The sequence below is a fragment of the Bos grunniens genome, chromosome 6, assembly GCF_055505025.1.
Source record: "Bos grunniens cultivar Pamir isolate PY7600 chromosome 6, Bosgru_T2T1.0, whole genome shotgun sequence".
Classification (NCBI taxonomy): domain Eukaryota; kingdom Metazoa; phylum Chordata; class Mammalia; order Artiodactyla; family Bovidae; genus Bos; species Bos grunniens.
In genome coordinates this window covers 92,005,293-92,033,143 of record NC_141170.1, presented here as the reverse complement: position 1 = coordinate 92,033,143, position 27,851 = coordinate 92,005,293, and the positions used below count along the sequence as shown (strand labels likewise).

At 36.1% G+C, this 27,851-nt stretch overlaps 1 protein-coding gene across 23 annotated transcripts in view; it reads left to right on the top strand.

Annotated features, from left to right (window-relative positions):
• The window catches only part of STPG2 (sperm tail PG-rich repeat containing 2), a 630,294-nt gene that overhangs the window by 27,673 nt on the left and 574,770 nt on the right, over positions 1 to 27,851 (top strand). For all 23 annotated transcript variants that reach the window (XM_086406656.1, XM_086406661.1, XM_086406654.1 and 20 more), the window contains 2 exons: positions 8,596 to 8,708; positions 13,371 to 13,482. In XM_086406656.1, the coding sequence (XP_086262782.1) occupies positions 8,596 to 8,708; positions 13,371 to 13,482 (225 nt within the window). The remainder of the gene's footprint in view (positions 1 to 8,595; positions 8,709 to 13,370; positions 13,483 to 27,851) is intronic.

Here is a 27,851-nt window from a genome sequence, read left to right as displayed (position 1 = left end):
CCTGTTTTACTCCAAAGGTTATAATTTACTGCTCTCACTTTTTATTTTGAAGTTAAAATTATCTAATGTTTGACCCTTGGGAGCTCTTTAAATCTGCTTATTGTGTTTTTGACATTCATTGAGCATTTCTTTATTTTATGGCACAATAAAATGCACCAGACCCATTTTGTTTTTTCCCTGCCCCAGTTGTTCAAATCAGTCATTTCCTCAAGGAACCCGACTTTTTTAGTAGAGAATAATATTTCAAAACAATATCAGTACACTAGGTATGTTTAGGATATCATTCCTTCTAGGCCATCTCAATGGACAGAGTTATAAATCTGTACTTTTTATTACTTATTAAAAACTTTGAGCTTATATTGATCTGATTCCAGTTCAATGCCACATGTTTATTCCAGTATCTCCTTTGCCATATTTGATCTCCCTTCTCTCACATAACCTGGCTCACACTGTTCTCAGTATAGTTACTTATTTGCTTAATCTTGTAAAAGACTGAAAATGGTTTCAGGATTGAAAACCATTTTGAGACTGGAGAAGGTACAAAGTTCTTACCTCTATGTGACCATGCGGTTCTATACAAGTGGGAAGTGAAAGCTCAGACAGACTTATAAACTGCCAACTTGAATGTTCAAGGTGTGTTTTAACACATGCGCACAGCATGTCTGCAAAGGTTGGAGGCTTACTGGAAGGACATTAAAAACCCCTGTCCAGCCATTACCCGGCCAATTAGCTAACCAGACTGACTTTAGTGAACACACATGACAGAGAATGCAGAATTTAGAGAATTATTTCAGGAAAATCATAGAACAAAACAAAAAAAAACAGAATTAGGGGCAGGAGGGAGATTTTGATTTTTGATTTTCCTCATTGAATTATCTCAGATGTCTGGTTTACAACATAATTATGAGACATACAAAAAACAAAAAGTGTATGATCCATATGCAGGAAAAGAAGCAATTGTTAGAAACTGTTCTTGAGGAAGCCAGGATGTTGGACTGGCTATTAGATAAAGTCTTTGTATCAGCTAATTTAAATACAGTCAAATAAATAAAGGACTTGGGCTTCCCAGGGTGCAGTGGTAAAGCATCTGCCTGCCAATGCAGGAGACACAAGAGACATCAGTTCAGTCCCTGGGTCAGGAAGATCCCCTGGAGTAGGAAATGGCAACTCACTCCAGTATTCTTGCCTGGAAAATAGCATGTACAAAGGACCCTGGTGGGCCACAGTCCACGGGATTGCAAAAAGTTAGACACAACTGAGCAGCTGAACACATGAAACATCAAACATACTAACATAAACATGGTGAGAGTCAAAGAAAGAAAAAGGGCAGAGAGAATATTTGAAGAAATAATAGCTTGGAAACATCCCAAAGTTGATGAAAAATAATCTGCATGTACAGGAAGCTCAATGAATTGCAAGTAGTATAAATTCAAAGAGATGCACAGCTAGATATAACACAAAATGTTGAATACCAAAGACAATGAGAAATCTTGAAAGATGCGAGAGACATGACAAGGAATCCCTAAGAAGACTAAGAGCTTACTTATCAGAGAAAATGGAGGCTGGAAGGCAGTGAAGTGATATATTCAAAGTGCTTAAATAAAAATCATTGTTAATCAAGAATTCTATAGTCAGCAGAAAAATTCTTTGAAAATGAAAGCAAAATTAAGATTCCCAGGTAAACAGAAACCTATAGACTTTATTTCTAGTACTGAAGTTCCTCAGGATGAAATGAAAGTTTATTAGATAATAGCTCAAATTCTATTTAAAGAATTAAAATACAAAGGTGAAGGTAAATAGACAAGCTGGTATGATTTTATTTTTGGTTTATAATTCCTCTTTTTTGAAAATTTCTGTTGATTGTGGAACATAATAGAGATACATTATATATTCAAATACAGATATTCTAAGACCTGATAGGTTGCTCCGTAAAACTTACGAAGAACCAACTTACCTCTGGTAAAAAGGAGAGTAAGGATTTTGAGGTTATAGGTACGTCTCCTGTTCGCACCCTGAGAATCCCCATTTCTTTGTGGCCATGTGGCCTTTTTGTCCCAAGGTTATTTTGCGCCCCCCTCTCTATGCCATACCTGGTTTTCCAGGCCTTGACTGGCCTATCATCCTGTCAGTCATATAAAAAGAGTTTTCATCAACAGATAGTGCTATTATCTTAGATATTTGAGTAAGATATGCTTAGAAGAACAATGGAGATAGTTCTGTAAAAATTGCACTGGAATGAATGGCAGTCCTGTGGTCTGATACAAGTATATTCTGCCCAAGGTAAAGGACAATGATGAAATGTAGTGTAATGGAACTGGACTGCCTGGGTTTCTTTCTTTGCTTTTCTGCTTAATAGTTACTTGTCTTTGACCAAGTTTCTTCAGCTCTTTATGATGTTTCCTTATCTAATGTATCCTGGGAGAAAACTTTGATCTAGCACATTGAAATTATCAATAATATTTCTTTTTCACAATAGTCATTGGTCCGTGGTCTCAGCTTAAACAGTTCTCTAGTCTTAAATCTCAAAATGTTATTCTTGTTTTAAAATTGTATGTTTTATATATGCTATTTCTTTGTTTCAGAAGAATATATCATCTATTAAAAGGCTTGAATAATGCCTCCACGCTTTCCTAGGTATATAAAACCTTTTTCACATGTGAATAAACATTAACATATAACTTTTGATTTCTTTTTGGTTAAATTCTTATTTATAGAAGAGAAAAATAAGAAAACTTATAATTTTAATAGGTCAAATTTATCTGATGCCATGTCTTAGTAGTTACTGAGTCAGTTCAACTTGTATTTATTAGAATAAAAAATCTAGATTGAATTTAAGAAAACATGTTTGTAGAAACATAGATTTACATATAAATTAAATACATAATTGTTAAAATTCAAGAAGATTCAACAAAGCATAGCTGGAGTAGCTTAGTAGCTGGAGGCTTAAATTTCTTGTTTATTCTTGCAAAAAAAAAAAAAAAATAGGTGCCTCACAGACTATTTTCAAATTGATACTGTAGAAATGTTAATTCAAGTATTACCCAAATTTCTGATAATTCTGTATATTTCTTTAGCTGCTTTGTGAGCTTATACTATATGTGGGCTCAGTTTCCAGATGTAAATATTAATAGAAAATTGAGAAAATAATCCAAGGGATAGGTAATTATTGTGATTATTCACTGAGTCATTGAAATAACATCTGCTGAAGGTATTTTATATACCTTAACTATGGAAGTACCTGTAAAGTTAAAAGCTATATAAGACTCAAGCCACCAAATAATTTTCAGCTATATTTAATCTATAAAGGGAAATTCTGTATGTTATTTTGTATAACATTTTGAATTATAAAACTTGACTTCTTTCTCTTTTTAAAAAGAAGAGCCCAGGGAACTATTGGAAATTTGCTTTTCAGAGGTGGATTTTGCAAGCAGGGTTTTGCGGCTAGAATTATGACACTTACATACTTGCTAATAATAACATGTTGGGAACTACCTGCATGCTGCCACACTGGAGTGCAGTCTATTAGTGTTTGAACTGCTGCACCTTGGGACTTGTAATTCTTCACAAATTCTCTTTCTTCACTTAATTATGGAAAAGACATGAGGAGAAAGTTTCATAGCCGCTTCATTTATTTCACTGTCAGTGAAAATGGCAGTCAGTAATTCTTCAAGTTATATTACATCATTCACTTAAAATAATGGAGCTCCTTGCTGAGTTTGCTTCAATTAAGTCATATTTTATTTGCTAATGATTTTACAAGTTAACAATGTCCTTGAAGGACGGTATTGTCAACACATCTCGACGTAAAGAGAATGTGATACAGAACTAAGAGTATGTCAATTTATTCTTTATTTTCTGTCTGTGTTTTAAAAAGACTTTTAAATTAATTTTCCAATTGAACATTTACGTGAGAACTGCAAAGGTTAGTGAATTAAGTAGTTCACATGGTTTAAATGAAATAAATTTCAGTGTATACACAGGAAAAGGATTTTGCTGGTGTCTTGAATGGTGTGTGTGTGTTTAAGTATGTTTGTGTGTGCATAATCTTTCCTTCTGTTGGATTAGTTTTAAGAATTGTTAAATAGTTAACCTGCAAAATCCCAATGATTAACCTGAAGAAAGCTTCTTGGACCTAATTCTACTTGATTATAATTTCTCCTGAAATGCTATGTTGAAGCAGTTACTATAAAACTAACATTTTTTCAGTTCAATTCAGTTGCTCAGTCATGTCCAACTCTTGACTGCAGCACGCCAGGCCTCCCTGTCCATCACCAACTCCTGGCGTTTATTCAAACTCATGTCCATTGAGTCGGTGATGCCATCCAACTATCTCATCCTCTGTCATCCCCTTCTCCTCCCCTCTTCAATCTTTCCTATCATCAGAGTCTTTTCCAATGAGCCAGTTCTTCACAGCAGTGGCCAGTATTGGAGTTTTGGCTTCAGCATCAGTCCTTCCAATGAATATTCAGGACTGATTTCCTTTAGGATGGACTGGTTGGATCTCTTTGCAGTCCAAGGGACTCTCAAGAGTCTTCTCCAACACCACAGTTCAAAAGCATCAGTTCTTTGGCTATCAAATTTTATAGCCTCAAATTTTTTAGGCTGTAAAAATATAATGTTAAGGATGGTTTGTCGAAATGCTCTGTTTTAAAATATGAGTTTTATTTTTAAAAATCTATAAGCTATAGCAAATCAATAGATACGCTCCTGCCTGAAAAATAGAAAATATCTGGCACATCTAACCTGGCTATATTATATTAAAAGAGAGTTCTACATTTATTTTATTACTTATTATGCCTAAAATCTTCACAATTATGATATTTTGCTTTATTTCAAAGTAAAAATAAAGTACAACACAAATGAGAAAACTTTCTTTCTGACATCAAAACTGTATATGTACTTTAAAATCCATGCCTCTATTAAGTAATTTCATTTGAAAGGTGGTCTAGAACATATCTTAGCAAAAAAAGTGTTGTATGGCTCAGCGCTCTTTCCTTTCTGAAGCCCTCTGGGGTGCAGTAGTCTTCAGAGTTGCCATTGACCCAAAGGAACAGGCTGCTTTGTAGCTACTGTAGTGGCTAACATGGTTTTTGCAGGACTCCTCTTTTACCATATGCTGCTCTGTTGGTCATGTCAGGCTGTGCTATTTTTCTGTGCTATTCTGCTAGGTGTTATGGTGTTTGTCTTTGCACACTAGACCCAAAGCCTTTGGATGGTCTGACTACCTTTATTTCCTTTCTTAATTTTTTTTTCAATTTTATTTTTAAACTTTACAAAATTGTATTAGTTTTGCCAAATATCAAAATGAATCCGAGAGGTGCTAGAGTGGTATAAGCTCTATGTGTTAGAGAGATTGGTGGGATAGCTCTTTTAATTTTTATTTATAGCTCTGTTCCTTCTAGGATTGACAAGGATCTGGGCTTGGGAATCATATATCAACCTATTTATAATAATGTCATCATCTTGATTTGGTGCTTTATAGAGTGTTATAACTACATAATGTGTTCAAGCTAAGCATCCCTAGTGAAGAAGGGAAATACTTCTCTGCTCTTTGCATTGTAGTTTGTTAGAAGGAATCTGTATACCAATTAGCTAAGCACAGCAAGATGACTTACAGTTTGAAATATTACTAGTGGAAATAAGGATCAATCCTTTTAATTTATGTAACAAGTTTTCCCAGGCTTCATTGGATTGTGGGTACTAAAGAGCGTCACAGTTATGTTAGTAAGTCAAATATATGCATATTGTCTCCTCCTGTTGATGTGGTGGAACTGAAGCCTTCTTCAAAGTTCTCCTTCGCAGAAGCTTCTAGAAGGGCTGTCTCAACTATGCTCCTGAACAAGTCTGTTTCCACTGAGACAGCTTCTCCTGCCCCAGGCACTTTAGTCTCTTGCCAGATGGTGCTCTCTGCTGGGCATTTCTGCCCATGTACTCCATCACAGTGAAAGCTGCATGATGAGCTGAGGTGAAGTCAGGTGATAATGCTCTTCTCTCTGTGTTATACTCTAATAGCTAGAAGGGTCTAAAAGTAGCACTGCTTTTTACCAGTGTTTTAATGAAATAGATCTTTTAGATTTTTATCATAGTCCTTTTGCACTCCACAGAACACAGGCATAAATCCATTGGGGGATTGTGTTGTAGAAGGCAAATTCAGTCAACGGAAAAGACTACGAAGTAGTAAGCATTGCCACTCTTGATTTTCTTACTGGATGTGGATTATCATGATTAGCTGCTTCCCATAGGATTAGTTTTTGCATTTACCTTCTGGTTGATTTGTTCTGTTGATTTGAATGTCACTGGACATTCCAAAATATGTCTGAATCTTATATGGACATAGCTAGTAACTCCCTGTTTCTATACCCTCAGCTCCAACATCCTCTACCACCCCAAGAAAGGAGACTTACTGTAATTCAGTTTCTGTCTCAGATTACCGTCTGTGATGAAAGAATCAACAAAGGTTCCATTTCATTTTATTCAAACATCAAAGTTCTGTCAGATGGTGTTTGCCTCTGTTTAATTGTTTAAGGTCAGGTGGGTGTAAAAGGAAAAGTTTCATTTTATTGATTTTTGTATTTTATAGTATTTGAGGGCTAGTTGTTACTGGTGAGTTCTAGGAAATAAAAGATGTTTTCGCATAGTAGGAAATCTTAGTGCTGTAGCAGCTTATTTTTGAATTTTGTTGTGGCACCTTTCTGGAGTGATGCCTGTCTAACTAGGAAGTCTGTCTTTGTTAGGGCCTAATGGCAGTGCTTCCAGTTTATTTCCAACCATCTGTGGCAGGAATGGAATGGGTTTTAGCATTCTTTCTTCACTTCACGTAATGGCACTGGTGCAAGTAAATCTCGAAGGTTATTAGTAGTTTTGAGAATTACTCTGTACTCACTACCCATGAGTCTCTCCTTACCTCTAGTATCTGTCTTGCTGGGAATATTAATAGGGTTCAGCTGAGGTTTCTTTCACATGCAGCGAGGTCTTTTTCTGGTTCTAATCTCTGCTGTGCTGTATTTTCCAGAAATTCCTTGGAGTGGAATGTGAATGTGAATGATACCTTCTCTTAGTTTCTGAAGGAAAAAAAAAGTGACATTCTTTCAGTTGTGTCCAACTCTTTGCCACTATACTGTCCTTGGAATTCTCCATGCCAGAATACTGGAGTGGATAGCCATTCCCTTTTCCAGGGGATCTTCCCAATGCAGGGATGGAACCCAGGTCTCCCGCATTGCAGGTGGATTCTTTACCAGCACTGATAATTTGAATCTATTTTACACTCTTCTTTTGAGGCTCTGACGGGAATCTGATTCAATTCACCAGTCGGAACTAGAATTTTGTCTTCTTAACATTTAATCGATATTTATTTAATTAATATTGCTTATAATGGTAATTGAGAGAGATTGGTTCCACTGTTCGAGAATAGCAGTGATCACCTAGAACAACTGGCATGCTGTTTTATGCAGTTAAACTACAAATTTATGTTACTGGGATTTTATTCATTGTATTTGTATATTGTTTTAATAATCCATGCCTATTTTAAAGCTGTATTTTTACAAATATGAATTAAAAGTGAAATAGACTAGAGTTTAACTTTACATCAGTTAAAAAAATAAGATTTTATAAATTTTTTAAATGATTTTTAATGTTTTTACTCAATATAAGAGAATTCCTATAAGAAACACTACTGTTCTTATTTCATATTATATTATTAGTGTCTAATGAAAGCAGGTGTTTTTAACTTCTCTGAAACAAAATCTTCAGTGAGTCATGCTTAATTTTTTTATATTTATTTATTTATAAATAATATATATAATATATATATTATATATATATAAAATAAATAAATATATGTATTTATTATAGTGGATGTGAAGGAAGATGATTGCTGATTTCTTAAGTCACAAATGACTTCTTTGGTGTTAAAGTACTGATCCTGATCTCAAATAGTAACTATAAAATGAATTGAGTTTAATTTTTGTCGTGTATTTGTTACTATATGAAAATTTTATGTGAATATCTTATAACTTAAATATCAAGTAATTAGACATTATCTAGTATCTGTTGGTGATGTTTGAATTCTAATTTAATTTCTATTTAATTAAGTCATCTGTGTTAGACTTTCCCTAAAGCATGCAATTCTGCCCTTCCTCCCTGATTTAAATGGTAAGGAGCTGATTTTCATTACCCTTAAGGATTTAGGTTGTTAAGTGTACTGCCTAGAGCAAAGCTGTTCATATTGGTTGAGGTTATGATGGAGAAGGAAATGGCAACCCACTCCAGTATTCTTGCCTGGAGAATTCTGTGGACAGAGGAGTCTGGCGGGCTACAGTCCAGGGGGTCGTAAATAGTCAGACACAACTGAGCAGCTTTCACTTTCATGCTAAGCTAGAGGTCCTTCTCTGGGAATCCTGGTTGACTTAGGAGTGGAATAGGATACAGCGATAACTTAGGTTATCTAAGTTATCATGATAACCTATATCAGAGAAGATTCTAGCATTTACCAGGGGAAACTCGACTAAGGCTATCCTTGCTTTAGACTTGAGTAAAATTAAACTTTGTTTCATGATTTATATAAACTATCTCTCATCCTCCCTTTTTTTTTAAAAGGATTTTTCCAATGCAACTTTGAAATACAAGGGGATACATTTTGGCAACTCTTTGGGAAGACTCCAATTACCTATAACGTCAGGGCCTGGTCCTGGACAGTATGATATAACCCAGTAAGTAAAAAAATAGTATACTTTTACTGTAGATTTTACTAATAATTTAGACTAGGTTATGCTGTTATGAAAGGAAAAATCAGTATAAAAGACTTAAAGAAATGTTATACTTTAGGCTAACCTATGTGAAAACTATTGCTTTTTCAGTCTGCCAGATCCTGTGCTACCTGTTTTACATGTATTAACTCATTTAATATTTGCAAGTCTCTGTGTAGTTTCTATTGTTACATCTATTTATTAGTGAAAAATGAGTCAGAGAATAAATAACATATTTAATATAATGTAGCTATTCAGTGGCAGAACTTGATATATAGCCCATGTGTCTAAGTACTAAAATATGCTGTCTTTAATTACAAGATAGACAAAAGTTCAGGAAAAATATAAAAATAGGTGACCCCAGGATTCTGTATCTTGTTCCTGGCTCTGGTGTCCATTCTTCTGACTAATGATAGATTGAGAAGGCATTCTCACTTTGAGTCAGAGCCATAACATTAGGTTGAAGGTAATATTTACAAAGTCTAACTAGGAAATACATTTCTTGTAAAATAACTGTCTTTATTTTTTTCCTACTCTTATCTTAGACACAAGTATGGTCTTAGATATGAGTCCATGGAGGGCAAAATTGACTAATAAATACGATGTTCTCAGAAGCTATAACTGCTTTCCATGGTTTAGTTTTTTTTTTTTTTTTTTAATAGGTTCCAGCTTATGTGCCTGATCCTTTCTCTCTCATACAATGAATTTTCTCACAGGAAGTCCCACAATGATTACCTCCAGTTAATTTGCTGGATACATTCAGATGCACGTGTATACCAGCAGTGGACATAGCTTAGACTCTTGCTTAAACTCCCCTGCTGCTGTGCATTCATTGAACAGACATTGTTTGAATTCTTGCTATAACCTAGTAATGAACTTAGTAACTGAGAATAAAAAGAATAAAACATGGTCCTTGTTTTGGGGAATTTATACCCTGTTCTATTGTCCTTTTCTTTTTTCACTTTCCTAGTATGGGAGATATACCATGTATTTTTATTTTTTAGTAGTTACACTAGAAACTTAACATGAATAAATTTAACACGTATACACAGATTGCTGCTGCTAAGTCAGTTCAGTCGTATCTGACTCTGCGGCCCCATAGATGGCAGCCCACTAGGCTCCTCTGTCCCTGGGATTCTCCAGGCAAGAATACTGAAGTGGGTTGCTGTTTCCTTCTCCAATGCATGAAAGTGAAAAGTGAAAGTGAAGTTGCTCAGTCATGCCCGACTCTTAGCGACCCCATAGACTGCAGCCTACAAGGCTACTCCATCCATGGGATTTTCCAGGCAAGAGTACTGGAGTGGGTTGCCATTGCCTTCTCCGATATACAGCAATGGGATCTAAATTTAATCTTTGTCATTCCAAATAAAACAAAGTCTGTCGAATGCTCTTAATGGTGCTCATTTCCTTGACATAATACTTCTGTTAGTACTTTACTCTTTCTTCTTTCAGTTTGACTGCTTGATTCCCTATCTGTCTGCCTGTCTATCAGTTTTATTGAGGTTTTGTTAACATTCGGTAAAATTAACCCTTTTTTAGGGTATGTAGTTCTGTGATGGTTGTTTTCCATCCATTTCACTACACATCTAACTGAGTACCTCAGGCATGACCAGTATTCTAATTATGTTGCTCTAATTTTGCTTGCTATTTTCTTTATAGCAGTCACTTTTACTTCTCTCGCCCTGTCCTGCTCCCATTCTCATCCTAGTTTTTAAATGTTACTTTCTTTTTTATCTTTGTTATTTGTCTTGTTTCTTCTTTTTCTTCTGTTTGCATTTTCCCTTTGCTAGTAGGAATATATCCATATAGATTGCACTCCTAACTGCTTCAGACAGTTCATCATTTCCATAATTTGTCTACTCTTTGATTTGCTGCCTTCACTGTATCTTTTATTTGGACTTGTCTTGGTTCCTTCTGGTAGTATTTTCTACCATTTTTTCTTTATTACTTCTTGTTTATTGATTGAGTCATAATTACTCTGGGAGATTTGATATGGTATAAAAATGGAAGTGCTTGCTGGATGGGAGGGGAGTTTGGGGGAGCATAGATATGTGTAGTTACACTACAAGTATAGTGTAATTATACTTCTCAATCCTCATCCCAATTCCCAAGAAGGCTAGTACTAAATATTGTGCTAACCATCGGACAGTGGCATTCATCTCCTGTGCTAGTAAGGTCAAGCTTAAAATCTTGAATGCTTGGCTTCAGCATTATGCGAACCAAGAACTTCCAGATGATGAAGCTGGGTTTAGAAAAGGAAGAGGAACCAGAGATCAAATTGCCAACATTTGCTGTATCACAGGGAAAACTAGGGAATTCCAGAAAAACAGCTACCTCTGTTTCATTGACTCTGCCAAAACCTTTAACTGTGTGGATCATAATAAACTGTGGAAAGATCTTAAAGAGATTGGAATACCAGACCATCTTACCTGTCTCCTGAGAAACCTCTATGCGGGTCAAAAGGCAACAGTTAGAACCCTGTATGGAACAGCTGATTGGTTCAAGATTGAGAAAGGAGTATGACAGGGCTGTCTGCTGTCACCCTGTTTGTTTAATTTATATGCTGAGCATATCCTGAGAAATGCTGGGCTGGATGAGTTACGAACTGGAATCAAGATAGGTGGGAGAAACATCAACAACCTCAGATATGCGGATTATACCACTCTAATGGCAGAAAGCAAAGAAGAGCTAAGCGCCTCTTGATGAGGATGAAGGAGGAGAGAGAGAGACCTGGCTTAAAAATAAATATTAAAAAAACTAAGATCATGGCATCCGGCCCCATTACTGCATGGCAAATAGAGGAGGAAAAGGTGGAAATCGTGACAGATTTCTTCTTGGGCTCCAAAAATCACTGCGGATAGTGACTGCAGCCATGAAATCAGAAGACATTTGCTTCTTGGCAGGAAAGCTATGACAAACCTAGACATTGTGTTGAAAAGCAGAGGCATTACTGTGCTGACAAAGGTCTGTAAAGTCAAAGCTATCATTTTCCCATTGGTCACATACACTGTGAGAGCTGGACTGTAAAGAAGGTGGGGTGCCTAAGAACAGATGCCTTTGAACTGTGGTGCTGGACAAGACTCCTGAGAGTCCCTTGGACAGCAGAGGATAAAACCAGTCAATCTTAATGGAAATCAACCTTGAATACTCATTGGCAGGACTGATGCTGAAGCTGAAACTCCAGGATTTTGGTCATCTGATGCCAACAGTTGACTCATTGGGAAAGTTCCTGATGCTGGGAAAGATTGAGGGCAGAAAGAGAAGAGGGTGTCAGAGGATGAGATGGCTGGATGGCATCACCAATGCAGTGGACATGAATTTGGGCAACTTTGGGAGATGGTGAGGGACAAAGAGGCCTGGCATGCTGTAGTCTATGGGGTCACATGGAGTCGGACACGACTGGGCAACTGAACAAGAAGAAGATACATGTAGATGTATGGTTGAGTCCCTTTGCTGTTCACCTGAAACTATCACATTGTTAATCAGCCATACTCCAATACAAAACAAAAAGTTTAAAAAATGGAAATATTTGACTATTCTAAATGGAAAGATAGGCCTATAGTTTTTTTTTTTTTTTAATTTGGGAAACAGACCTAAATGATATGTGACTCTTTTGATATCCCTAATATAAATATTTTTATCCATAAAACTATTTGAGGTTTTGAAAATGTTTGTTGAATTTCGTGTAAAAAAAAATCAACGAAGTCAGCCTTTAATAGTGAACTGAGATGTTCTATGCATTGTTTAACTCATAGTAATGTGTAAACAAAAAATTATGTAACCTAAGCATTTGTTTTTCTATTATCTGTTTTACAATCTGCTTATGTTCAACATAGCTCATTGGAAATGTTTAATGTGAAACTGTTTCCCCAGAATTCTGTTTAAGAATTAGAAAAAATGTATGCCACCAAACACTTCACATATAATTATCTGCTCTAATCATTACAACCATGAGGATTGGTTATTAATATTTCTAATTACAGAAGAAGAGTCAAATCTGAAGTTTAGAGAAGTTAGGCGATTTGTGCAAGGTCACGTAGCTAGTAGGTAGCAATCTTAGGATTCACATCAGGCTGTCTGACTCCAGAGCTGTTACTCCTTGCTTACTTGGTTTATTATTCTCACTTGAGGTTGTGTAAATTTCAGGGAAAATAAGCTTCCTTTTCATTTTCAAAGATTTCTTTATGCCTTTTTTTCTGATTGTTATGTGATATAAGTAGCATTAATTGTTTTTCCCTTGGGACTTCTCCAATGGCTCAGCAGGTAGAGAATCTGCCTGCAATGCAGAAGACACAGGAGGCACAGGTTCAATCCCTGGGTCAGGAAGATCCCCTGGAGGAGGGCATGGCAACCCACTCCAGTATTCTTGCCTGGAGAATTCCATGGTCAGAGGAGCCTGGCAGGCTACAGTCCATAGGGTTGCAAGGAGTTGGACATGACTAAAGTGACTTAGCACTTACTAAGGATATATTGGCTTAACAACACCCAGATGTGTTTATCATCAATAACATGATCTTACGGAATACTTTTTAAGCAGGAAATGTTGGTGTAAAAATATTCTTTTAGCTTATATAGACATTTATATATTTGAAATTGAGAATAAATTTTTTTTCTTGGTTTTTAAAGGAAAAAGTCACCTCGTTATGAAAATGTGAACATCAAGAAAGATCAACAGCAAAATAGTTGCTCAAATCTCCGACGACTTTATGAAGTAAAAATATTGAAGGAGGAAAAAGAGGTACGTTAAAAATTAACCATTTCATCCGCTTTCTAGATTTTAAGATAATTAAATCTTAAAACAAAGTTAGAGTACTCTTGAATGTACTGTGCTTGGTAGGTAGTTGTCATTCAGTGAATTTTGTGGAAGGAAATGCTGCTGCTGCTGCTAAGTCACTTCAGTCCTGTCCGACTCTGTGCGACCCCATAGACGGCAGCCCACCAGGCCCCGCCGTCCCTGGGATTCTCCAGGCAAGAACACTGGAGTGGGTTGCCATTTCCTTCTCCAATGCATGAAAGTGAAAAGTGAAAGTGAAGGCGCTCAGTCGTGTCCGACTCCCAGCGACCCCATGGACTGCAGCCTGCCAGGCTTCTCCGTCCATGTGGAAGGAACTAAAGAACTGTATTTAAAATTTCCTTCAGGTGATCACTATTTCTGCTTGAGCACCTCTTGTGATTAAAAAACTCCATACCCGTGAGGTTTCTTGTTCCAGTAGTAGACTGCTCTGTTTCCTACAATTTCCTTCCTAAACTGACTTAAATTTACCTGCTTGCTGTCTTCTTAATTCTCCCTTTTCCTATGACTTCTTTTGAATCTGCCTTTAAATCTTTGCTCATAAGGATAAATGTTCTAAATACCTTTGATTATTCTCAGTATTTAACTTCAAGATAACTTATCTTCCTTTGAGGTTATCTAGGGATCTTCAGTTTTTGACTTTTTCTCTCTTTAAAATATGAGATTGAGAACTAAGAATAATATTCTTGGTACAGTCCAAATAGTACATAGTTTTTATTTTCATTGTTCTAGGTAGATTATATTTATTAATATAAAACTCTAAATGCCATTAAATTTTTTTTTTTGTAGCTATGCTTCAGTTTAATCATTTGGAACTTGTAGTGATAAAAACCTTGGATTTTTTGTAGTCACAGAAACCTTGGATTTTTTTAAAGTTTATATTTAAACTTAAAAACTTGAAGGTTTTAGGATAAACATTTCAAAGTGGATCCATTTAGAGTAAGGATAAATGATTCTCAATTGAGAAATCAGTGAGTATTTCAATAAGAATTTTCTCTGCACTTGATTTACTTGGTTTTCCCCTGAATATTGATCAGCAGTGAAAAATATTGCTTATAGAGTTATTATAAAAAGATATATTAACAGGGAAATATAATGCAGTTGTTTTCATAGAATAATAATTATAAATCTCAAACAAGATAAAAGAAGTGTTAATTTAGAATCATGAGAGAGATTGGTCTGTTATATTATAATGTGTTTGTCTGGTTTTAGTATTAAGGTAATGCTGACCTCATACAATGAGTTAAGAAGTATTCCTTCTACTTGTGTCCTCTGAAAGATACTGTAGAGAATTGGTATAATTTTTCCCCCTAAATGTTTGGTAGAATTTACCAGTGAACCCATCTGGGTCTGGTACTTTTAGTTTTGGAAGGCTGTCTTGATTTCTTTAATAGATTTAGACCTATTCAGTTTATCTGTTGCTTCTTATGAGAATTTGGCAGCTGAACCTTTTAAGGAAGTGGTTTATTTCATCTAGGTTATCAAATTTATGGGCATAGAGTTGTTCATAACACTCCTTTATTCTTCTAATGTATATGGGGTCTATACTTATGTCTCCCCCTTCATTTCTAATATTAGTGATTTATGTCCTCTCTCATTTTTCTTAGTTTGCCAGGTGAGAGGTTTATAAATTTTCATTGATTTTTTTCTCTAATTCTTAATTATAATTAATTCTTAATTTCTTTTCTTGGGTATTATTTTGGTATTTAATATTTTATTTTGTATTTGCTCTTTTAAAATTTTTTCCTAAGCTGGTAACTTAGATGCTCATATGTGTTTTCAGTGGTATAAATTTTCCTGAAAGAGCTGTTTATCCTGTATCTCACAACTTTTGATTGTTTCTGTATTCATTTTCATTTAGTTCAAAATATTTTAAAATTTCTCTTGGGATTTCTTCTTTGACCCATGTGTTATTCAGAATTGTGATGCTTAATCTCCATGTATTTTGTGAGTTTCCATTGATCTTTCTGTTTTTGGTTTCTAACTTAGTTCTACATGGTCTGGGAGCAGATGTCGTATAATTTCTAGTCTGTTAAATTTGTGAAAGTGTGTTTATGACTCAAAACGTGGTCTATCTTGGTAAATGTTCTGTGTGAGCTTGAGAAGAATGTATTCTGCTGTTGTTGGATGAAGTAGCATGTAGGTGTCAACTACATCTAGTTGACTGATGGTGTTACTGAGTTCAAGCATGTCCTTATGGATTTTATGCCCACTGGTCTGTCCACTTCTGAGAGAGGGTGCAGTCTCCAACTGTGATAGGGAATTCATTTATTTCTCCTTGCAATTCTATCAGTTTTTGCCTCATTTAGTTGATGCTCTGTTGTTAGGTGCCTACACCTTAATGATCATTACGTCTTTTTAGAGAACTGACCCCTTTACCATTATGTAATGACCTTCTTTATCCCTGATAATTATCTTTGCTTTGAAGTATACTCTTTCTGAATAAAGAGCTTTCTCTGGTGGCTCAGATGGTAATGAATCTGCCTGCAGTGCAGGTAGACCTGGGTTTGATCCCTAGGTTGGGAAGATCCCCCAGAGAAGAAAATGGCTACCCACACCAGTATTCTTGAATGGAAAATTCCATGGACAGAGGAGCCTGGTGGGCTACGGTCCATGGGGTCGCAAAGAGTTGGACACAACTGAACAACTAACACTTTCACTCTTGCTTTCTTTTGATTAGTATTTTGTATTAGTAGTATTGTGGTATATTGTCCTTTATCCATTTACTTTACATTTATATGCCTTTATATTTAAAGTGGGATTTTTGTAGACAAGGCTTACTATACAAGTATAGTGATATCTTTGATCCACTCTGAAAATCTGGCTTTTAATTAGTGCATTTAGATAGTTGACATGAATGATTATTGATATAGTGGAATTAGTATACACTTCTGTTTTCTGTTTGCCCTTATTCTTTTTTTTTTTGCCTATGTTGCACAGCTTGTAAGATCTCAGGAACCTAGGCCATGGTTGTGAAAACCCAGAATCCTACCCACTAGGCCATCAAGGAGCTCCCACTTTATTGATATTTTTGTTGTACATTTTTCCCCCTGCCTTTTGTGGCTTTAATTGAGTATTTTGTATGATTCCTTTTCTGTCCTTTCTTAGAATATAGCTTTACTTCGTTTTTGACTTTTTAAGTGTTAGTTCTAGTTTATAACTAATTCTAGTCAACTTTTAAATAATACTGCACTACTTCATGGGTAGTGTGAGTACCTTATAATTGAAAAAAAAATTCTGGTTTTTCCTTTCCATTGCTTGCATTATTGTTGTCATACATTTCACTTGTATTTAAGCATACAGAAACATATGCATGTGTGTGTGTGTGTATATATATATATATATATATATATACACACACATACATAATTGAATACATTGTTGCTATTATTTTGAGCAAAATAATTATTTGAGAAAAATAATAATGGCTCTGTTAGACCCATAAAGAATAAGAAAAATAAAACTTTTTGTTTTACCTTTACTTATGCATGCTTCAATTCTCTTCCTTTATGCAGATTCAGATTTTGGACCTCTATTACTTTCCTTCTTTTTAAGAAACATAGCATTTCTTGTAAGGCAAGTCTACTAGCAACAAATTTCATCAATTTTTGTTTGTCTAAGAAAGTATTTCTCTTTCACTTTTAAAGGATAATTTCATAGGGTACAGAATTCTAGATTTTTTTTTTTCTTTCAACACTTTATTTCACGCTACTCTCTTCTTGCTTGCAAAGTTTCTTTGGAGAAGTCAAGTGTAATTTTTGTTCCCCTTTATGTAAGGTGTTTTTTTCCTCTGGCTTCTTCCAGGACTTTTTCTTTATCTAATTCTGTATTTTGAAGACAAAATACCTAGGTGTAGTTTTTTCAACAGTTATCCTTGTTTCGGGGACATTGGTGTTCTCTGAGCTTTCTAGATCTGTGGTTTGATGTCCAACATTAATTTGGGGAAATTCTTGGTCATTACTTTTTCGCATGTTTCTTATGTTCCTTTTTCTCTTTCTTCTTCTTCTAGTATTACCAGTTATTATTGTTGTTTAGTCACTAAGACATGTCTGACTCTTTTGCAGTCCCATGGACTGTAGCCCACCAGGCTCCTCTGTCCATGGAATTCTCCAGGCAAGGTTACTGGAGTGGGTTGCCGTTTCCTTCTCCAGTGGGATCTTCCTGACCCAGGAATCTAACCCACGTCTCCTGTTTGGCAGATGGATTCTTTACCACTGAGTCACCTGGAAAGCCCAGTACTATCATGACACATATATAAAACCTTTGGAGGTGTCTACCGGTGTTTGGATAGTCTGTTTTGATTTTTTTTTCCAGTTTTTGTTCTCTTTGCTACTTAGTTTTGGAGGTTTCTATTGATATATCCTCAAGGCTAGAGATTGTTTTTTCAGGTTTCTCCAGTTTACTGATAAACCTACAAAGGCATTTTTCACTTGTATTCTTGTTTCTGGTCTCTGACATTTATTTTTAAATTTTTCTTTTTCTTTTAGGATTTAATCTCCCTTCTTCCATTGCTTATCTATTCTTATATTCTGTCATTTTTTTCCTGTAATGGATAAATTAGCTTATTAATCATACATATTTTAAATTCCCAATCTGATTGATTCCACCATCTCTGCAGTGCCCGGTTCCCAGTTGTGTTGCTTACTACCTCTTCTAAAGGAGTTTTTGTTTTCTAATATTTGGTGTCATTTTTTCTTGATAACTGGATATATTAGTTAGCTTGGGTTGCTATAGAAGAATGCCATAGATGCATGTCTTATAGGCAACAGAAATGTATTTCTTATAGTTCCATGAGGCTGAGAAGTCTAAGATGAAGGTGCCAGCAAATTCATTGCCTATTGAGGGTCTGTGTCCTACTCATAGACATCTTTTTGTTGTGTTTTTGCATAGTGGCAGGAACAAGGGAACTGTCTGGGATTTTTTTTTTTTAATAAAGGCACTAATTTCATTCATGAGAGCTCTACCCTCATGAGTGAATCACTTCCCAGAGGCACTGCCTTCAAATACCATCACATTGGAAGAGTAGGTTTAAATGTGTATCTTTCAGGGACAAAAGCATTAAATCTCTAGCACTTGACATGATTTATCAGGTAAAGAAACTGATGAAAATATGCCTTTCGTAATGTAGTCTGGGGAAGGAGGAGTGTTCTACAATGCTATGACTAGGTCTTAGTCTTTTAGTGAGCCCGTGTCTCTGGACTGTGAACTTCACAAATGTTTCTCAGTGTTTTTCTCTCTCCTTAGCTGAAATAGAATGGCTAGTGGGGCCTGGAGTTGGGTAATTTCTTTATTTTGTGTGGAGGGCAAGACTGGATTTTTTTTCTTATACCAAGTTTACTAGATGTGAATAATAATGCAGCAGTTTAGACTGTGGTTAATGATATTTTCCTGAGAGCAGGCTTTGTTGAGATAAACAGAGTGTTCTGGTATATTTCAAAATGATTCCTTTCTCTCTGTCTCTGCCAGAAACTTAAGGGGATTTTACTCCAGTATTTACTGTGAGAATCTAAGTTGAGCTCCTGGAGTAGATGAAAATTGTGGGGTCCTCCTCTATGACTGAGACCCTGGAGTTTTTAACTTTCAGACTTGTCTGCATGGAGCCTCCAGCAATACATCAAATATAGTTCAGATTTTCCTGCCTTGGCAGTGGTTCCCACAGTGGTTTCTACGTGTAAGTTTCTGCTCTGGTAAGCTGGGACTTCTTGCGTTGGCTTGTCTGTCTCTCCAGTCTAGGGGGCAGCCATTTTGCCCTGGGTTCTCTGCTCTCTCATGGATTCAATAAGAGTTTGATTTTTCATGCTGTTCAGGTTTTTACTTGTTGTCAGGGAAGAGTGTCAACATTAAAGTTTCTTACATGTGGGACTGGAGACTGGAAGTCAGGAAACAAGTTTTTTAAACATAAAATATTTTCTGGCAATGATATCAGCAAGATGGTGAACTAGGAGTCCCAACATTCTTTATTCCCCATAAAATACTAACACTCAATAAACAACTATATCCTGATGAAAATAGCTCTGGGAAAGCTCTGCAATGAAGAAGCCACGGAGGCCTCAAGGAGCTTCAAAACTAAGGATGGTCACGTAGAAAATTGTAGAAGGCATTTTGCCTGCATGACGTCATCCCTCAGTCCATAGCTAAGTTATGAAAGACATATAGAATACTTAATCTAAAGTAAAAGTTCAATTATTAAGACAGAAGAAGAAAATCACATGAGAAAGGTGATTTTCCCCATGCATTTTTGTCTCTGTGCCTAGAAAAAGATCCCCTGGGAAAGGGAGTGGGTGTTCTCTTGGAGCTGGTCTGGTATAGGCACATCCCTGCTGCAGTGGTGCTGCCAGTGTCTGAGATGAGGCCACACAGAGAACTGGCACAGAGCCAGGGTCTTGGCTGTGCATGGTGGGTGGCGGATCCAGCCCTGAGTGGTGAGTAGCCGAGGCTGTGGCAGGTCCTTCTCCAAGGGAGGCATAGTAACATGAAATAGAGGCAGTTCTATCAGCTGGCTTCTACTAACTTTGTGTTTTGTTCTTGTTTCTCTTGGTATTGTTTATTTGAGATTTTTCTTGTTTCTAAGCTTGTATCACTGTAAGCTTCCCTGTTAGACCTGCTTTGGCTGCATCCCATAGGTTTTGGATTGTCGTTATTTTCGTTTTCATTTGTCTCTGCTGCTGCTGCTGCTGCTAAGTCACTTCAGTTGTGTCCGACTCTGTGCGACCCCATAGACAGCAGCCCACTAGGCTCCCCTGTCCCTGGGATTCTCCCCAAGAACACTGGAGTGGGTTGCCATTTCTTTCTCCTAGGTATTTTAAGAAATTTCCTCTTTAATCTCTTCATTGATCCATTGGTGACTCATAACATACTGTTTGTGCTCTTTATAGTTTTTTTCTTATGCTGCTGCTAAGTCGCTTCAGTCGTGTCCGACTGTGCAACCCCATAGACGGCAGGCAGCCCACCAGGCTCCGCCGTCCCTGGGATTCTCCAGGCAAGAACACTGGAGTGGGTTGCCATTTCCTTCTCCAATGCATGAAAGTGAAAAGTGAAAGTGAAGTCGCTCAGTCATGTCTGACTCTTAGCGACCCCATGGACTGCAGCCTACCAGGCTCCTCCATCCATGGGATTTTCCAGGCAAAAGTACTGGAGTGGGGTGCCATATAGTTGATTTCTAATCTCATGGTGTTGTGGTCACAAAAGATGCCTGATTTGATTTCAGTTTTCTTAAATTTACCAAGGCTTGCTTTGTGGCTGATATTACTGCTTTAAATATTTTCTCTTTATCTTTAATTTTTGCCATTTTAATTGCAATCTGCCTTGGCCTGTTCCTCTTTGAGTTAATCCTGTATGGGACTCTTGGTGCTTCCTGGACTTTGATGTCTGTTTTCTTTCCCAGGTTAGGGAAGTTTTCAGTTATCATGTCTTCAGTAGTTTCTCAGGCCCTTTCTCTCTCTCTCATTCTTCTAGGACCCCTATAATGCAAATATTAATGTGTTTGATGTTGTCCCAGAGGTCTTTTAAACCACCCTCATTTCTTTTCATTCTTTTTTTCTTTCTCCTTTTCAGTGGCAGTGATTTCTATTATTCTGTCCGATCCATTTCTCTGTATCATTTAGTCTCCTCTTAATTCCTTTTAGTGTATTTTTCATTTCAGTTATTGTGTTCTTCATCTCTGATTGTTCTTATATTTTCCAACTCTTTGTTAAACACTGTGTACCTGTTTTCTCAAATTCTTTGGTCATCTCTGCAATCATTACTCTGTAGTCTTTCTTGGTAGATTGCCTATTTCCACTTTACTTAGTTCTTCTTCTGGAATTTTATCTTGTTCCTTTCCCTGGAACATATTCATCACTGCCTCATTTTGTCTAGGTTGCAATTTTATTTTTATGTATTAGTTTTTCAATTTATTTTCTATGTATTTTTATGTACATTAGTTATGTTTCTCAACCTTGTAGAAGTGACCTTCTGTAGGGGATGTCTTATGTGTCTTAGCAGCACAGTCTCCTCTTATCACCCAAGCTATATGCTGGAGGGGTTCCTCATATGAGGGCTGGTGTGTCCTTATTTGTAAGTGTTCGGGTAGGCTTTGCTGGCCCCTCGTCCAGTGGGTTGCCACGCCCCACCTTGTGTGGGAGCTACTGGCTGTTGTTTAGTGGAGTCTGGTCACCAGGTGGTTAGATTCAGGACCCTAGGGGACCCTGGGGCTAGTACTGCCTCAGTGGTGGGCAGTGTACGGTTCTGAAGACTCTGGGACTGTTGCCTGCCCACTGGTGGGTGATGCCTGTTCCTGGGGTTAGTGTCAGACTCTTGGCAGGCAGAAGTGTTCCTGGAGTCTGGCAGTAGGGCCCAGGGATCTCAGAGCTTGTTTCAGACTATTTGTGTGTTTGTGGGGGGTTCTTCACACAGTTGGGTGTGGGATCTGGACGGAGGAGCCTGGTGGGCTGCAGTCTGTGGGGCCGCTAAGAGTCGGACACGACTGAACGACTTCACTTTCACTTTTCACTTTCATGCATTGGAGAAGGAAATGGCAACCCACTCCAGTGTTCTTGCCTGGAGAACCCCAGGGACAGAGGAGCCTGGTGGGCTTCTGTCTATGGGGTCACACAGAGTCGGACACAACTGACATGACTTAGCAGCAGCAGCAGCAGCTCCAGGGGAGGCTCTCCAGGACTAGCAGGAAGCTCTGGCTCAGGCACTTACAGAATTACTGCTTTTTCTCTGGAGTCCACCTTGTCTCATGGTTCCTTCTTTATGACATTAGTTGTGGAAGATCTTCCCAGGCTTTTTCCTTGATGGTTGTTCTGAAGATAGTTGTGATTTGGTGTTCTCATGAGAGGAGGTAAGCTCAAGATTTTTGTACTCCACTGTCTTGACCCAACCTCAAAATTTACTTCTTTTTAATTTAGAGGTTTGCTTTGTTGGAAAAAATAGCTTTATTCAGATATAATTCATGTGTAATATAATTATTTAAAGTATATAATTTCATGGTTTAGTATGTTCTCAGAGTTGTACAACTGTCACCACAATCAATTCTAGAATATTTTAATTCACCCTAATCATTTCCATCCCCCTCCAATCCTCTTAGCTCTAGGCAATCAATAATTTATTTTCTGGCTCTGTAGATTTGTTTCTCTGGACATTTCATACGTATGGAATCATACACATTTGTCTTTTATTGACTTCTTTCATTTGGCATAGTGTTTTCTAGGATGTAGCATGTATCAATGTTTTATTTCTTTTCATGGCTGAATAATATTACATTGTATGGAAATACCACATTTTGTTTATCCATTCATTAGTATACACACATTTGGGTCATAATCACTTTTTGGTTAAGAATAAAAGTAGTAAGTATAGCAATATGCTAAGTGAAAGCATAAGAAAAAAGCCATGAACATTTGTGTATGAGTCTTGTATGGACATATGTTTTCAATTCTTTTGGGTAGGTGTAGAATTGCTTTGTAATACTGTAATTCTAACTTTTTGTGGTACAAACAGGTGCACTATTTTATATTGTGACCACTAAAATATGAAGGTTCTAATTTCTTTCCACCATTGCAGCACTTGCTATAGTTTTTCTTTTTGATTATGGCCATTCTAGTGGATGTGAAGTGATATATTTTTGCATTTTTGATTTACATTTCCTAAACATTAATGGTGATGGACAGGGAGGCCTGGTGTGCTGCGATTCATGGGGTTGCAAAGAGTTGGACACGACTGAGCGACTGAACTGACTAAAACATTAATGATATTGAGTATCTTTTCATACACATATTGGTCACTTGTATATCTTCCTTAGAGTAATGTCTAACTAGACTTATCCCATTTAAAATTTTTATTGTCTTTTTGTTACTGACTTTTAGGAGTTCTGTTAATTTGATTTGTTTTTCTCTCAATTTATGATTAATTTGAATAACATATACAAGAAATAACTTATTTCTTGTATATGAAATCTTTTTGAAAATGTATTTATCTTATGTCCCCATTTAAACCATTATTCTTAGAGAACAGGGATCTTTCATTGTACTTTCTTTTTTTTTGTATTCCTATAGTTAGTGGAGTAAGATACATAATGTTTTTTGAATGAATGATTACAAATTTGAAAAATGTGCAGTTTTATTTTATTTTATTTTTTAACTTTACAATATTGTATTGGTTTTTGCCTTATATCAACATGAATCTGCTACAGGTATACATGTGTTCCCCATCCTGAACCCTCCTCCCTCCTCCCTCCCCGTACCTGCAGTTTTATTTTAAAATATGAATTTAGAGAAAGAATTCTAAGGTTTTCTCTTGCTTCCCATTTATAATATTGCCTTAGATGGATAAATTTTAAAGCAATAAAATAATTAGGCAAGTAAATGCTCTAATGTCTTTGGATGTAAATATTTTCTGATGGTACAGCAAAATACAATATATAATAATATGAATTGTTGTTGTTTGGTCGCTAAGTCATGTCACACTCTTTTGTGACCCCATAGACTGTAGCCCTCCTCTGTCCATGGGATTTCCCAGGTAAGAATACTAGAGTGGGTTGCCATTTCCTTCTGCAAGGGATCTTCTTGACCCAGTGATCGAACCCCCATCTCCTGCATTGGTAGGGGGATTCTTTACCACTAAGCCACCTGGGAAACCCAATAATATGAATATAACATGAATATAACATGAATATTCATAACTCAAATATAAATATGATAATATGAATGATTGTGATTTTTGTTTATTATATCCTTGGAATCTATTTAATTCGGTTGTATGCACAATATTATTACAATATATCTTTTGAATTTATTCTGGCATTTGACTCTACTGATAAATTCTGTTAAGAAATACAAATATATCTCTAATGGTTTTTTAATTCTGTGAATACCCTAAAAACACCTGAGTTGTACATTTTAATGGATAAATTATATAAGATATAATGCACAAAATTATATCTCAGTATGCTGGGAGGGATTGGGGGCAGGAGGAGAAGGGGACGACAGAGGATGAGATGGCTGGATGGCATCACTGACTCGATGGACGTGAGTCTGGGTGAACTCTGGGAGTTGGTGATGGACAGGGAGGCCAGGCACGCTACGATTCATGGAGTCACAAAGAGTTGGACACGACTGAGCAACTGAACTGAACTGAACTGATAGCTGATATATACATGAGAAAAGAAAAGAAAAGAAATCCAAATATTAACTTTTATTCAACCTGAATGTTTTCCACAGGAATATGTCTTGCCTTTGGCAATGAAAATTCTTGTTAGTATTCTCTTTAATATTAACGAAGTCTTTAATATATATAAATACTTAAGTTATTTCTATTGAGATTCTTTGACTTGGTAATAAAAGACTTAAGAAATTTCTGTAAATAGCTCCTGATCAGTTAAAAATCTGAGTAAAATTTCACTGAAATGAAGTCACTCAGTCGTGTCCGACTCTTTGCAACACCATGGACTATAGCCTACTAGGCTCCTCTGTCCATGGGATTTTCCAGGCAAGAATACTGGAATGGGTGGCCATTTCTTTTTTCAAAATTTCACTAGGTGGCGCCAATAGTTTGAGTCTTTATTGACAGAAAACCTTGTTTATTTGTTAATTTCCCATATTCATTAAAATAAATGGTTAAAAATTATGTGGTATGAAAATTTGCCTTGTAGTTACCCTGAGCAAACCTAAATTGGAAGTTTTATTTGTTTGAAAGTTCTGTCAGATAGAAATAACTTGGAACCATATATTTTAAAATGTTATTTAAATTCTAGTTGCAGACTGAGTTATAGATTTTTCATTTCATTTATCTATCAATATATAAATTTATGAAAACTGTTAGAATTTTAAAGTTATTTTAAAGTTGTAATTAATAAACTTGGTTTTCCTATAGATTAGAATATACCTAAAAATAATATACTTGTCTGAAGTAAATATTAGGTAGAAACATCTACCTAAGATATTAAATAGAAATCTTCAAGTAGAAAGTTGTAGTTTGAAATAAGTAAAAATATGCTAAAAAGATTAATAACGACATAAGCAGCAGAAATAATATGTAGCCTTTTGTGACTACTTTTGAAGTCCATCATTACAATAATTCTAGTGATTTTCTTTTAGGGTGAATGGTTCCATATTTCTGACCCAAAATTTCACCTTTTCATTTTTCATTGCTAGCCTTTAATATTTATTAAACTACCTGATTAGTGGACATTATAACAGATACTTGGTAATTTATTGCAGCTAGCAGTATGTAGTGGTTATCTTGAAAGAAATGAACTTTGAGGATAAACATTTAGGAAGATTTGCAGAAAATTATTTTCTCCCCAAACACAAATTAATTGTTTGAATTATGGTTGCTGTATCTAGAAATCTGAGTGATCACTTTTCTTATTTTTTAAGATATCTTTTCTAAGTTTTAAGTTATGGATTTCAAAGAGAAAGAAAAGATGTCAAGAAAGGTTGGAGGAAAAGAGAATCATTAAAATATGAACTGAGAAAATTGTGTGAGAAAAGCAGTGAAGTTGAAGTTGGAAACATTTTTTTTTCCTATTGCTTAAACAGTGATTCAGTATCTTTTAAAAGAGCATCTTTCTTCAAGTGTAATTGTATAATAGTTTGTACTATTATTAGTGAGTTTTATATATACTGAAGTCATATTTGTGGTAAAAATGTAAGAACTATGTAAAATAAATAAAGCATTCTTAGATTTATTTGTATTTTAGTGGTAAAGAGTTCAGGTTTTAGAATCACACTGCAATTTCTTGCTCCATTACAACTAGTTGTGTGAGCTTGGGCAACTTACTTTGCCATTCTAAGCCTATATACTTTTCCTTCTAAATCTCTAATGCTATTGCTAATGCTAAGTCACTTCAGTCGTGTCCGACTCTGTGGGACCCCATAGACGGCAGCCCACCAGGCTCCGCCGTCCCTGGGATTCTCCAGGCAAGAATACTGGAGTGGGTTGCTATTTTCTTCTCCATCTAAATCTCTAAAGTATGAATAATAATATCTATAAAGACGTCATTGTGAAAATTCAGTGAAATGTGATCATACACACACACACTGCTTAATACAGTGTTTGGCATTTAATAATACCGTGCTGTGGCTAGAAAGATGATGAATAGTACAAAGTTTTCTGAATCAAAGGACTTACACATTGATGGATGATACAAATATATAAAGAATTATAAAATGATATCCAAATAAGGTACAGTGAGACTTGAGAAGAGAAAGTCGTTGATTCTGCTTGGGGAATGACACAAGTCAGGAAAGAATTCTAAAATGTGTTTGTGTTTTGAGTAAAGAGTAGGTGTTTGTCAAATGGAGTAGAACATTATACGTAAAGAGGATGTGCAAAGCCATGAAGTTTCAAGCAAAGCAGTTTTTATCTGGGTGATAATGAACTAGTATATTTTAAATGGAAGATTCATGAACAGTTTTGTAATTTCAGGAAAATAGGACAGTAAGCTGTGAATCAAATGGATGGAATGTGGGGAAAGGGAGGACAGGAGAAGTCATGAGGTGATATGTAGTGATTCACATGGTGGATGGCTGTGTTGAGATAGTGAAATGAGAGGGTAGTGATATATACCTGGCTGTTAGCATTGATTTTTATCTGGTGGTTAATTTGATATGGGAAGATGACTGGCAAAGTTGAGGATGACATAGATTTCTCATTTAAAATGCTGGATAAATGGCGTTGTACAGAGAGAAAATATAGAAAGAAAGCTTACTACACTGTGTGTGTGTGTGTGTGTACATAATACTGGGGGATCACATTCTTTTATGCATCTATTTGTTATATAGGTAGAAATGTTTTGAAGATAGTAGAAAATTTAGAAAAATTTGGACTGGAGATTTAGGAATTAGTCTTTGGGTTAGTTATATAATCCATAAAAGGTGAGGATTGATTGATAGCATTTAATGGACAAATGGAGGAAAAGGGATTTAAGAAAGGAACTAGGAGGATTAAAAATGGTAGGGACGAAATATGGAGGAGTGATCTCACAGGAGCCAGATGAGGATTGTGTTTCAAGAAAGTAGCTGCCACCTGTCTTATATACTTTGGATAAGTTAACAAAGATAAGAACTGAAAATGGTCCCCTGAACTTTGCAGAATTTTGAGATCAGTGGTTGCTTTAGTAAAGCATTTCTGATGGATTGGGTTGAAGATAGCAGGCTGGTGGTAGATTGAAGAATAGATCGATGGGAAAAAATAGGATCCTGTGAATGTGTCTAAAATGAAAGGCAAAGATAAGCTTTTATCCAGTTTTTTTTGTTCCCTAAAGGAAAGTTCCCTATAATTATCTGCATATGATATTTACTTTTTGTTAATTTAGGATTATTTCCAAT